The sequence below is a fragment of the Phyllobates terribilis genome, unplaced genomic scaffold (assembly GCF_046119375.1).
Source record: "Phyllobates terribilis strain yellow unplaced genomic scaffold, ASM4611937v1 Scaffold_291__1_contigs__length_2406647, whole genome shotgun sequence".
Classification (NCBI taxonomy): Eukaryota; Metazoa; Chordata; class Amphibia; order Anura; family Dendrobatidae; genus Phyllobates; species Phyllobates terribilis.
This window is the reverse complement of record NW_027363051.1, coordinates 1,344,547-1,358,556: the sequence shown is the minus strand read 5'-3', so window position 1 is coordinate 1,358,556 and position 14,010 is coordinate 1,344,547. Positions and strand designations below refer to the sequence as shown.

General features: G+C 46.0%; 1 protein-coding gene across 1 annotated transcript; it reads left to right on the top strand.

Moving 5' to 3' along the window:
• Positions 1-628: 628 nt before the first annotated feature.
• On the top strand, positions 629-7,946 carry LOC141220399 (uncharacterized). Its single transcript, XM_073666326.1, has 3 exons — positions 629-705; positions 1,134-1,159; positions 6,070-7,946. The coding sequence occupies exons 1-3, from the start codon at positions 629-631 to the stop codon at positions 7,944-7,946; spliced, it is 1,980 nt and encodes a 659-aa protein (XP_073522427.1).
• Positions 7,947-14,010: the final 6,064 nt, after the last annotated feature.

Here is a 14,010-nt window from a genome sequence, read left to right as displayed (position 1 = left end):
TTTATGATTTAGGAGTCACATATTAGTTTTCCTTCACCTTCTATAATATTCTTTCCATCCTTTACGTCCATATTTTTCTTTCACAAGTCCCTGCTGCCATATAAATGACTGAGCTTGTGCTCCAGGTTATGAATCTCCCCGTCCTATGGATCTCGGTGATGTAGCAGCCTCTGCCTGGTGCTGACGAGTGACGACACATGTCACATGTAGAGTCGTCCTACCTGTCGCCTCTGTTTGCCTCCCACTGCCTCCTACATTGAGGCCGGCGTTCTGGTCCCTCCTCATCCAGGCCGGCTGCCCGGTGGCATGAAGACCCCTATGGTAAGTCAGTAAGTGCCATGCTATGGAGGTGTGGGTCAGACATACTGCTGTCGTCCCTCTGCCACTATGGAGGCCATCTTGGGTGTAGGACGACCAGAACACCGGTCTCAGTCGGAGGCCAGAGGAGGCCACCAGGTAGGTGACAGTACATGACAGATGTTTAGTCCTCTGTGCCGGGTGGAGAATTGCTTCATCATAAAAGGGATTAGGAGCTCGTATCTACAAACAGCTGTGATGGCCGCATCTAGAGTTGTCGTTATCTTACATCATGTCGGTTTTTGAGATCTAGTTCAACCAACGTATAAACATGGAGACTAAATACTACCCAGAGGGGGCGCCCTTCACCATGCACGGATTATATCCCCTGTCAGCGTCTCATTTATGGTGAATCTTGTAATATGGAGAGATTCACTATATGGAGAATAGTATTGGGCCACACGCATTAATCACTGCATTCTGGCTTCTCCTTCAGGCCCAGTTGTCCCCCCGGTGTATAACATCCAGCCCTGTCCCACCCCCCAGTATATAACATGTGGCTCCTCGGTGTGTATTGGTTACAATTTAAACTGCTGGGTATATAGATCCTGGGGGGCATACTTAGGTGGTGATATGTGCAGGACAGGCCAGATGTTATACAGGGGTTATATTCACAATAACCAGGGTGTACTTTATTATAAGAGCACATTGTGATTTTGGGAACGTCCCTTTAGAAGAATCTTCACTCTCGGTCTCTCCAGACAAACAAGATGTCGTCTAGGAATCGTGCCCCCATCTGAGCCTCTAACGTGAATAAATAATTCTCTTTCCAACAGTGAAATACATAAATTACCAAAAGAAGGTGAGAAGACGTCCTCATCCAGGTTCCGAAAGTTTTAAGATTTTTTGTTTTTGTTTTTTGTTTTTTTACCAATAAATTGGATGAAATTCTTTTTCCGACAAGAATTGTTACCAAAGAAAGAAACTGCTGCTCAGATTCCCGGCCGTTCCTCCGACATTTATGAATGACATGATAACCGGGTGTCACCGTTCTCCATACATGTGTCCCCACACTTCTCACACTCAGCGCTGATTGGACAATGTAGGGGAACAATGGTAACGCCCAGTTGTCAGTATTTCCTTACATTTATAGGGTGAATAGCAGAAGAACTGCACAGCTTAGTGACCAATAACATTATGACTCCGGAAATGAGAGGACGAGAAAGTAAAAAATAAAATAAAATTAAAAATCAATAAAGAAAAAATGTGTCTGTAAGGCCGATAATGGGGGAAATGATTTACAGATAAAATGACCAAACAACTTACAATCGTAGAATGTTCTGGTTGGAGGGGACCACCTCCAGGGTCCCCGTATCCAGCCCCCTGCTCAATGCAGGACTCACCATCTCAGACAGATGTCTGTCCGGCCTCTGTTGGATTGTTTCTTCCATTCTTGATGGTTTATTTCTCATTACTGACCTCGCTGTATGAGGAGCTTTTTTGTGGGGGATGAGTTGTATTTCTCATCTTGTTACTTTATCATCTTTATTCTGCTGTTATTTTTTAGAATTTTTCTCTCTTCATGAGCTGCACAAGTTGAGTGATAAAACGACCGTCCACCCTGAGACTGAGAAGTGACTATACGGTTATCATATATAGACTCCCTTCCTTGTGTCCTCCATTTGCCTCCTGTAACGGTGAACCGATGGAGGAAACCTGGCAGGTCCTAATAATAAGGCGCTTACACACAGTCTCCATACAGCCGGTCCCAGAGGTTTCCCGGCTTCCATCTTTTTACCACTGTACAGTGATCTGGACTTACAGCACAGACACCGGGGCGGCTCCACATAGTAGTGCTGGCTGGTAGAGCGAGCTGGCAGAAGAAGGTCGACATGTCAGATCTGACCCAAAGATGGCAGGTGCTAGACAATCAAGAAGCGGGACGAGGTCAGAATCAGGAAGCCGAGTAAGAATGGTCCTGTAGATGGAGGCCTAAGTCATCCCGGGGTATTATGGAAGCCAGACAAGGTTACCAAAGACAAACAGGAGCAATGAAAGCAGGTGCAGAATACATCTGTAACTGGTGACGCCCCGCAGACTGCTGGGAGATTAATAGGATGTGGCGCTGCCCCATAGGTCACAGCACAGGAAAGGCAGGGGAGGGTGGGGTAGACGTATTACTGCCCTCCCCATACCACTGCACTGGCCATCCTGGAAGCCGGGGGAAGGGACCACCGATCTGAGGGGGCAGCGGAGGGCAGAGGACCCCATAGGGGACTGTACAGGGAAATGTGTAGTGTTCAGTCCCGGGGTGGAGGGTCTCTGTAACTGCAGTAATACAACTAATCCAAGCCAATAACAATATATTTATTTCATTTTCTTTTAGGACTTTTCTACAATAAATACTTTGTTTCTTTTCAGACATTTTTGTGTTACCAAATCCTGGCGGCCATAAACCATAAGCGATGTATTGTTACATGGTGACAGTATTCCTCATTGTTCCCATATAATATACACAACGTCCTGATCAGTCTTTATTACACAAGAATAAGAGGAATAAACTTCATGAATTGTAAGAATAGACAAGATGGAAATAGGAAACTTTCTCCCCGGAGTCTCCACAGAAATCTGCGTATTTCTTCTTCCGTCTCAGGATTCTCGGTTCCGGGGTAAAATCTCTATTCAGTTAGGAAACATTGTTCCATCACTGAGATCGGAGGTGACGGCCGCTACTGATAAGATTCTGTGAAGGGGGAGGGGAGAGGAGGGCGGGGCTAGAGGCCGAGCTCCTCCCATCTACATGGACTCTAACCAGTAGTGACCGTCCTCTCCTATCTCAGTAATGGGACGCGTACACCCGGCGTCAGAGGCTCAATGCAGTGAGGAGGAGAAGCCGCGCGCATGCGGTAGGTTTGTCATGTTCTCAAGACCCCAAAGCCGTGATGACATGCTAAGTGGGGCGACTACTCTGGGGTCACGAACGCCTCATCGACAAGTCAAAGGCCTCATTTACATATCATAAACTTTGACTCTGGGGTCACGAACGCCTCATCGACAAGTCAAAGGCCTCATTTACATATCATAAACTTTAGAAATACAATACTTTTTCTAAAGATCTGTTTGTGTGTTTAATGTAATAGAGATGTTAGGCGGAGAGTTTATATCTGCAGACACAACTGCTGCGGGTTCTGGGGGCACAGGGAACGGACAGTTTCCCTTTAAACATCATTTTTAAGGACATATATTTAGTGTTTTGGGCAGGGGCGGATGTATCACATGTGCAGTAGGTTCAGCTGCATATAGACCAAGTAATGTAGGGATGCTCCAGGGGGTAAGGAGGCTCTGTGGTGTAGGGAGGCTCCAGGGGATGAGGAGGATCCGTGGTGTAGGGAGGCTCCAGGGGATAAGGAGGCTCTGTGGTGTAGGGAGGCTCCAGGAGATAAGGAGGCTCTGTGGTGTAGGGAGGCTCCAGGGGATAAGGAGGATCCGTGGTGTAGGGAGGCTCCAGGGGATAAGGAGGATCCATGGTGTAGGGAGGCTCCAGGGGATAAGGAGGATCCATGGTGTAGGGAGGCTCCAGGGAATAAGGAGGATCCGTGGTGTAGGGAGGCTCCAGGGGATAATCAGGCTCTGTGGTGTAGGGAGGCTCCAGGGGATAAGGATAATCCATGGTGTAGGGAGGCTCCAGGGGATATGGAGGATCCGTGGTGTAGGGAGGCTCCAGGGGATAAGGAGAATCCATGGTGTAGGGAGGCTCCAGGGAATAAGGAGGATCCGTGGTGTAGGGAGGCTCCAGGGGATAAGCAGGCTCTGTGGTGTAGGGAGGCTCCAGGGGATAAGCAGGCTCTGTGGTGTAGGGAGGTTCCAGGGGATAAGGAGGCTCTGTGGTGTAGGGAGGCTCCAGGGGATAAGCAGGCTCAGTGGTGTAGGGAGGCTCCAGGGGATAAGCAGGCTCTGTGGTGTAGGGAGGTTCCAGGGGATAAGGAGGCTCTGTGGTGTAGGGAGGCTCCAGGGGATAAGGAGGCTCTGTGGTGTAGGGAGGCTCCAGGGGATAAGCAGGCTCAGTGGTGTAGGGAGGCTCCAGGGGATAAGCAGGCTCTGTGGTGTAGGGAGGCTCCAGGGGATATGCAGGCTCTGTGGTGTAGGGAGGCTCCAGGGGATAAGGATGATCCATGGTGTAGGGAGGCTCCAGGGGATAAGGAGGATCCATGGTGTAGGGAGGCTCCAGGGGATAAGCAGGCTCTGTGGTATAGGGAGGCTCCAGGGGATAAGGAGGCTCTGTGGTGTAAGGAGGCTCCAGGGGATGATGAGGATCCGTGGTGTAGGGAGGCTCCAGGGGATGATGAGGATTCATGGTGTAGGGAGGCTCCAGGGGATGATGAGGATCCGTGGTGTAGGGAGGCTCCAGGGGATAAGGAGGCTCCGTGGTGTAGGGAGGCTCCAGGGGATAAGGAGGATCCATGGTGTAGGGAGGCTCCAGGGGGTAAGGAGGATCCGTGGTGTAGGGAGGCTCCAGGGGATAAGGAGGCTCCGTGGTGTAGGGAGGCTCCAGGGGATAAGGAGGATCCGTGGTGTAGGGAGGCTCCAGGGGGTAAGGAGGATCCGTGGTGTAGGGAGGCTCCAGGGGGTAAGGAGGATCCGTGGTGTAGGGAGGCTCCAGGGGATAAGGAGGATCCGTGGTGTAGGGAGGCTCCAGGGGATAAGAAGGATCCGTGGTGTAGGGAGGCTCCAGGGGGTAAGGAGGATCCGTGGTGTAGGGAGGCTCCAGGGGATAAGAAGGATCCGTGGTGTAGGGTGGTTAATGGAATAAGGAGGCTCCAGAGGGGACATGGAGGCCCATTTGCACTACAGGTTGCTCACATGCTGGAATCGTTCCACTTTCTACCACTGTAGATTTTTCTTCTCAGACATTGGGAGAAGGACTCCCCTGGGTCCGGTAATTAGGATTTAACCCTGTAATATGATTTTGGTGCTATTTCATTCTTCTAAGGGTTCGTATCATGTCCTTAGTAGGGTTGAGCAAGTATGTTCTGTCCGAGAGTGCTCGGGCCGAGCTCCGAGTATTTACAGCTGCTCGGTGATAATGTTAAATCGCTCCCGTGTGCATGATTTGCAACTGTTTGACAGTTTTATTACATGTGAGGAATGTGTAAGAACTAGACATTCCTCACATGTAATAAAGCTGTCAAACAGTCGCAAATCATGCACATGGGAGGGATTCAACCTTATCACTGAGCAGCTATAAATACTCGGTGCTCGGCCCGAGCATACTCAGCGAGAGGGTTAATAGAACATACTTGCTCAACACTAGTCCTTAGGCATACTGTGGACATGATTACGGTGGCCACCTTTATGAGGTCCACCTTTCTGATTAGTCAATCTCATTTGCATACGGTAATGTAAGATTAAAACTCAATTTTTAATTGCGTGGACACTTTTCTACACTGAGGGCATGATGGGAAGCTTGAGAGAGTGAAATGGCACTGGAGGTACATTAAGGGGGTAAATCCTGATGACAGGTTCCCTTTAAGAACTGTCTATTTGCTGTCTAATCTCTGGTACCCCTGACTTGTGCCAATGTCACCAGATTATAAGTGTCATTCACTTTACCCGTCATTGTGTTAATGTTATAGCATGTAGTTGTCTTCCTTATTACCGGTACTTTCACTGACGAGGGTCTTTATTGTGAGATCCAGAAAATTCTTTTAGAATAGAAATCCATTTTGTGTTGTAGATTAGATGTGATTTTTTTTCTATCTTTCATCCCTACAGGAAATCCTTGTGGGAATAACGGTTCATCACTAAATTGTAAAAAAGAAGATATCTGGAAGCACTCTAATGGAGGAAACCTCATCACCCTTCCTGCACCTCCTGGACTTCACAGCACTTCACCTTCTTATAATCCTCCTGATCATGAGGAATCATCTCCTGAGCAATCTCACATTGTTACCACAATTCCAGGTGACACAGTGGATACAAGATTTCAGTGCGACAAGCAATTTACTAAATGCTCAGCTCAGACACAAAGAAAACACAAAGGAGAAAAGCCATACTCCTGTTCAGAATGTGGGAAATGCTTTACAAATCAAACAAAATTTGTTATCCATCAGAGAAGTCACACAGGAGAGAAGCCATATTCATGTTCAGAATGTGGGAAATGCTTTACAGATAAAGGGAATCTTATTACACATCAGAGAATTCACACAGGAGAGAAGCCATATTCATGTTCAGAATGTGGGAAATGCTTTACCGATAAAGGGAATCTTGTTACACATCAGAGAATTCACACAGGAGAGAAGCCGTATTCATGTTCAGAATGTGGGAAATGCTTTACATATAAATCAAGATTTATTATACATCAGAGAATTCACACAGGAGAAAAACCATTTTCATGTTCAGTATGTGGGAAATGCTTTACAGATAAAGGGACTCTTATTAGACATCAGAAAACTCACACAGGAGAGAAGCCATATTCATGTTCAGAATGTGGAAAATGCTTTACATATAAATCAAAATGTGTTATACATGAGAGAATTCACACAGGAGAAAAGACATTTTCATGTTCGGAATGTGGGAAGGTCTTCATAGGTAAATTAAGTCTTGTGATGCACAAGAGAAGTCACACTTTGGAGAAGCTGTATTCATGTTCAGAATGTGGGAAATGCTTTACATATAAATCAAGATTTATTATACATCAGAGAATTCACACAGGAGAAAAAACATTTTCGTGTTCAGTATGTGGGAAATGCTTTACAGATAAAAGGACTCTTATTAGACATCAGAAAACTCACACAGGAGAGAAGCCATATTCCTGTTCAGAGTGTGGGAAATGCTTTACATATAAATCAAAATGTGTTATACATGAGAGAATTCACATAGGAGAAAAGCCATTTTCATGTTCGAAATGTGGGAAGGCCTTCACAAGTAAATTAAGTCTTGTGATGCACGAGAGAATTCACACTGGGGAGAAGCTGTATTCATGTTCAGAATGTGGGAAATGCTTTCCAACTAAATCAAGATTTATTATACATCAGAGAATTCACACAGGAGAAAAACCATTTTCATGTTCAGTATGTGGGAAATGCTTTATTGATAAAAAGACTCTTATTAGACATCAGAAAACTCACACAGGAGAGAAGCCGTATTCATGTTCAGAATGTGGGAAATGCTTTCCAGCTAAATCAAGATTTATTATACATCAGAGAATTCACACAGGAGAAAAACCATTTTCATGTTCAGTATGTGGGAAATGCTTTATTGATAAAAAGACTCTTATTAGACATCAGAAAACTCACACAGGAGAGAAGCCATATTCCTGTTCAGAATGTGGGAAATGCTTTACAGAGAAATCAAAATGTGTTAGACATGAGAGAATTCACACAGGAGAAAAGCCATTTTCATGTTTGGAATGTGGTAAATGCTTCATAGATAAAGGGACTCTTATTAAACATCAGAAAATTCACACAGGAGAAAAGCCATTTTCATGTTTGGAATGTGGGAAGTCCTTCACAGGTAAATTAAGTCTTGTGATGCACGAGAGAAGTCACACTGGGGAGAAGCCGTATTCATGTTCACTATGTGGGAAATCTTTTGTAAAGAAATCGTATCTTGTTAGACATGAGAGAAGTCATACAGGAAAGAAACTGTAATCATGTACACTGTGTGTTTTAAAATTTTTAATAAAATTGCTCAGAATAATGAGTACACCCCTTTGATAAGTAAGATTGTCATTAATCTCACTGAATACCAGAACAATTTCAAAAATTTTCCTTTCCCCCATGACCAGCGCCACACGAGAGAGGGAATTCACCCAATAAGGACAGGAAGCGTACTGAATAAGAGGGCTGCACCTCTACCCCGCATCATTTTGGTTTCCTGTCCATGAGGGAACCTGAAGCTGAAGAATCAGGAGAGGAAAGTTAAAGGAGAAACTTACCCAGGCCTTGCCTGGAAGAAAGGCTCCTTGGCTATAGTGCCGGTGTCGGGTCCTGGAAGCGCCACCGCTGGTCACTTGAGGGCTCATGTAGATGCGAGCACCGAAGTCCTTTTTGAAGCCTGCTGGCTCCAACAATGTCCCAGGCTTGCGCATGTGCAGGACGCCCTGGGATTGGTGCGCCCTGATGAAGAGCATGCCGGAGACTTCTGACCTGAAGTGTTGAATTTCACTTCCAGGGGGTCTGGAGAAGGCATGCACAAGGGGGTGGGGGAGTTGCTGTGGCTGGTCCCTCTTTTAAAATCACGCCTGACTGCCAAAAGAGTGGGTTTTCTCTGGCTCTCCTTCCCCACGTGATATGGAGGAACGGCAGTGCCAGGATCAGAGTTCACACAGCAATGGCAGTCTCATGAGTTGCAGAAGTGACAGTACCACCAACCACGAATAATGGTGTGATTTGATCCAGCCTCTGAATCTGGTACCCTTATTAAACTCCAGAATGCTGACTGATCTTTGTGAAATTTCACCATGGTAATTAAGACCCTTTTTCTTGTCTCTAATTACTAGGAACGGCTTAAGAAATGTGGCACAAAAGAATAAGGAGTGAACCCTTTGTAGGGATAAGTTACCTGACTTGTGGCAGAAAAGACTCTGTGCAGATTGTATACAGAAAACCGCATGTGAAGAATCCACTAACTTCATGGATTTGAGATCCGTGATCAGGGCACAAGTTAAGAATTCCCTTGAGACCCTTATTCATAAAAAAAGAATAGAAAGGGAAGGAAAGGGTCCAAAAAACTATCACCTGATTTAGATGAATCTATAAAGTCGGAAGGTGAATGTGGATCGGATTCTTGTTCCTTTTCATTCTTTAATGGCGATACAGGGGGTAGGCCATGCTTTCCTATAAAAGTCGCAGATAGGTTGATTAAGGCTGTGAGAGCTACCATGGGCATCTCGGATCCTAAGACCCCCAAATCCATACAAGAGTTCATGTTTTGTGGATTAGAGCAAAAAAAAGAGGCGCATATTTATAATTAATGAAAAGATTCAGGCTCTCATTAAGAGAAAAAAATGAAGAGAAATGGTTCACTACCATCATCTTCTAAGAGAAGATGCCAAAACAAGACTCGTGGAATAAGATCCCAAAGATAGACGTAGCAGTGGCCAATTCATCCAGAAAATCTACCTTGCCTTTTGAGGATGTGGGTATTCTGAAAGACCATCTGGATAGAAAGGCAGATGGTTACTTAAGACACACCTGGGAGTCCTCGGTGGGTGCCCTGAAGCCAGCGGTCTCTACGACCTGTACAGCCAGATCTATGATTATCTGGTTGCAACAACTAGAAGGTCAACCGAAGGATAATGTCCCAAAGGAAAAGATCCTGGCTGATGCAGGGAGCAGCAGCTTTTATTGCAGATGCCTCAACAGACTCAGTGAGGCTGGCAGCCAGGTTAGCGGGCCTCTTTATTGCCACTCGTAGGGCGCTATGGGTAAAAAGTTGGCCTGGGGATGTCCAGTCAAAGACCAAACTGTGTTCAATCCCATGTGATGGGGCTTTCTTTTTGGTCAAGTTTTGGATGACATCTTGGACAAAGCTGGAGATAAAAAGAAAGGATTCCCCAGTTTGCCTATCCCAGAATACAGGAGTACCTTTTGAAATAGAAGATACAGCTGGAAAAGACCTCCTAGGGATCAGGGAAATAGGAAGTCAGAAGACTAAAAAAAAGGTTTCATGTTTGGGGGGCCGCCTTCAGGGGGAAGGAAGTCTTCCCAGTGATGTCATTCCCCCGGAAGGAGGAATGCTTTCCCTTTTCCTCCATGCGTACGAATAAAATTCATCCCATGTCTGGATTCTAGGGATAGTGGAAGCAGACCTAAAATTGGAATTCCAGACTATCCTTCCACCCCTGCGAACCTTCATGGTGACACCTCTCCGAAGGTCTTCCAAGGAACAGTTAGTCCTGGAGGCAGCGTTTTTGGTCCTCTTGGAGGTACCCATAGAAGAATAAGGAAAGGGATTATATTCCCCCCTTTTCTTGATAAAGAATCTGGATGGCACTTTCAGAACTATAGTAAATTTGAGAGGTCTGAACAGATTTCTGGTATATCGACCCTTCAAGATGAAGTCAAAACAATCAGCTGTAAAACTTCTGTTTCTAGGTTGCTACATCGTGAGGACCTGCGCCGCAGTAAGCTGACTGTGACACGGGTGCCATGTGATGCCGACGCCGCCCCGCCTATCATGACGCGGTATGCGTCATCAAAGGTCCACAAACCTATCAATCAGACTATGGACATCCGGTTTTTTACACACGTGGTGATTGGCGTGGGCACATTTAAAAGGGATCACATTGACACTGACACATACCCCCTGACGAAGGTTCACCGAAACGCGCGTTGGGGTGGATGTACACCACCCAGCCGTTGGTACGCTCCTGGCTTCCTGTACCCAAGGTAGCTATATATTTTATCTTCATACGGAATCATGACTTATAAACTACCCTAGATGGATGGGAATATTAGAGCAGTGTTATGGATTTGAGCATATTTATTTAATCATCGATAATATTGTCGGGCCATAAGGGCTGGCTGTGTGATATGTCCGTTCTCTTTTCTGTACATGGTCATTGGTGTTTACTACTCCTTATGTAATCTAATTGACTTTTAACTAAGATATATTCAATAAAGATTTATATATTTTTTTACATCTAAGTAATGTTTATGGGCTTTATGTCGCTATTTTTTCCTTGGTCATTTTTCTCAGTTGTTTTTGCGATGCCCTCTCATTAATCGTCCATGAGTCTCCCCGTTGTGGTGGTGTATTAGCTGCGTGATTATGCGGACTCTTCTGTGGTATGTCTTAATGAGAAAAGATGCATACTACCATGTTTCAATCCATTCAGAAGCTGAAAAATTCCTGAGAGTGGCCCTATCCATAAACTAGAGAATCAGACATTTTCAGTTCAGGGCCCCGGCCTTTTGGTCTGTCCATGGCTCCGAGAGTATTTACAAAGATCATAGTGGAGATGACAGCGAATCTTTGTGAACAGAACACCCTAATAATTCCATACTTAGACTATTTCCTGACGGTAGGCAGCTCACTAGAACCCTGCATACAGGGATGGTGGATCGGCACTCCGTTAGCGTGGTGCACGTGGAGTAGAATATGCAGAAAGGAAGTAATTCCCGGCACTCACGTATTCAGTGAATCATTGCTCACTAGATCGCTCACTCAGCTGCACACGGAGGTAGACACAGGTACGCTTTCTTTAAATCTCTTGTTGGTTTATTAGAATGTGGCATAAACCAACATTGAGTCAATGAAAATAAAACAGCCCTTTGGGCAAAACGGGAAAACAAAAAAATAAATTGGTCACGCAAAACACAGTCCTTGTGTTAGCAGGGGTCCACCTGCTCAGAGTCTAGCAACTGCACAAGGTTCAGGTCAGCTCAACACAAACATGTCTGGAGTTTGCCTCCCCAGACTTACTGAACAAGTAATGCCTCAGCAGACCTTGTATTTAGACCCCAGACCGCACCTTCAGGTGGAGATATGGAGAACAACCTCCCGCCCGCTCTATGGTTGTTCTTATAAAGACATACATTTTACAAGTGGCGACTTAACCCTTCTCAGCAAATAATATGCTGAAGGAAACTTAACGGCTTTATTTCACTAAAGCTAATGGCCTCAGGAAAACATATCTCCCCTCCAGCACTTTACCAGTGACTTTGTCACATCTTTTATTTCATTGCCAATTCCAGTGGACATTTCAGCCCGTCCCAGGCTTTTTTCAGCAATGCAGTCATCATACAATCACTAGTTTATAAAGGATTACACCTCAGAAGTGACATCAGATGTAAAACAAAAAACCGCCTACCCGATATAATTCTTCATGCATGAATCCCGTATAACATAATTTATTTTTTATTTTATGTATTTTTTGAATTATTATATTATTCACGGCTACGTAGACATTGTTGCATTAAATATAATTAATCAAAGCTATATTGAGGAATCATATGCTATACAGAAAGTTTATTCCTTAGAATATTATAGTGTATCAAATCTATTCTATTAGTTATTTTTAAATTAATCCTCTATTAGATTTATTTCTATTCAATTTACTAATATGAAGTTGAAACATGATTATCTCATTATATTATTATTATTATTATTATATCATACGTAAATTATCTTATGAAAATAACTTCCACTTGGACTGTGTCGAGTATCATCATTGAAATTACATCAAGTAGGGATTCATCAATATTAAATCAGCGCAACAATGTTGTCTAAAACAAAGAAATACCGTATTTTTCGGACTATAAGACGCACCTAGGTTTTAGAGGAAGAAAATAGAAAAAAAAAATGTAAGCAAAAAATGTGGTCATGATGCCCTGTTAAGGGGGAGGGGGTCTGCTGCTGACACTGTTATAGGGGTAATGTCCCCCAATTCTGTTAATATTCCCCATCCTGGTCTGTATGGCCCCCTCCTTCCTGTTATACGTGGCCCTCATCACCATCCGGATATGCATGGCACCCCTCAACCCCATCCTGATATGCGTGGCACCCCTCATCCCCATCCTGGTCTGCATGGCACCCCAATCCCCCATCTTTGTATGCATGGCACCCCAATCTCCTATCCTGGTATGCATGGCACCCCTTGATCCCCATCCTGATATGCTAGGCACCCCTCATCCTGGTAGGCATGGCACCCCTCATCCTGTTATGCATGGTCCCCCTCATCTTGGTATGCATGGCACCCCTCATCCCTCTTCCTGGTATGCATGACACACCTCATCCTGGTATGTGTAGCATCGGCGTCTCTGCTCCCTGCCAGGCAGAGACGCCGTCCCTCTCACCGCCGCGCTCCCTGCCCGGCGTCCTCCAGCGCTCCTCTTCCTGCTTCTGCCGGCGTGCTTAGGTCGCGCTCGGTCCCCCCTCTTAAAGGGGCCACGCGTGCCGCCCTAAGGAGTCCCCGGCCAATTGCCGGAGGTCCTGCCATATATAAAGCACCTCCTCCAAAATGGAGGTGCCCGAGCAATAGTTGATGCACAGTGTACTTACCTCTGCTTCAGCCCTGACTACTCTCCAGCCCGACAGTCTGTCTTCCGTCCAGTCCGCCAGTCTGTCTATGGGCTTTGCCCACCTGCTTACCTGGAAGCACCTGCCTGTTACCTGTCAGCCTACCTGGAGGCTCCTGCCCGTCACTTGCCGTGACCACCTGTCTGCCTACCTGGAGGCTCCTGCCCGTCACTTGCCATGACCACCTGACAGCCTACCTAGAGGCTTCCGCCTGTCACTTGCCGTGACCACCTGACAGCCTACCTAGAGGCTCCTGCCTGTCATTTGCCATGACCACCTGACAGCCTACCTGGAGGCTCCTGCCTGTCGCCTGCTGTCTCTGCCAGTTCATCTACCCGGATCTCTCGTCAGCCTGCCTGCTGTGCCCATCTGCAGTATCGGTCAGTCTCAGCCATCTGACGCATGGGAGTCACCTGCTCTCTTACAAGGTCGTCCCCAGAGTAGCACCTGGTCCCTCTGCTCGGTCCCTCCCTGGTCACGGAGTCGTTAGCCGTCGTACGACCTTGGTCGGTCCGAGTTGATACTTAGCTACGCCCCTCTGGGTCCCTCCTTGTTCTGCAGCACAGAGGTTCACCATCCGGATCCATAACAGTATGCATGGCACCCCTCATCCTAGTATACAAGGCCACCCTCTAATCCCCATCACGCTGCACACACAAAAATAAACAATTATAATCACCTCCTCTCTCC

Coding starts and splice junctions, on each gene's coding strand:
- LOC141220399 (XM_073666326.1), top strand. CDS start 629: ATGGAGACTAAATACTACCCAGAGGGGGCGCCCTTCACCATGCACGGA. Junction 706..1,133: donor CTGTCAGCGTCTCATTTATG/GTGAATCTTGTA, acceptor TCTTTCCAACAG/TGAAATACATAAATTACCAA. Junction 1,160..6,069: donor ACATAAATTACCAAAAGAAG/GTGAGAAGACGT, acceptor TCATCCCTACAG/GAAATCCTTGTGGGAATAAC.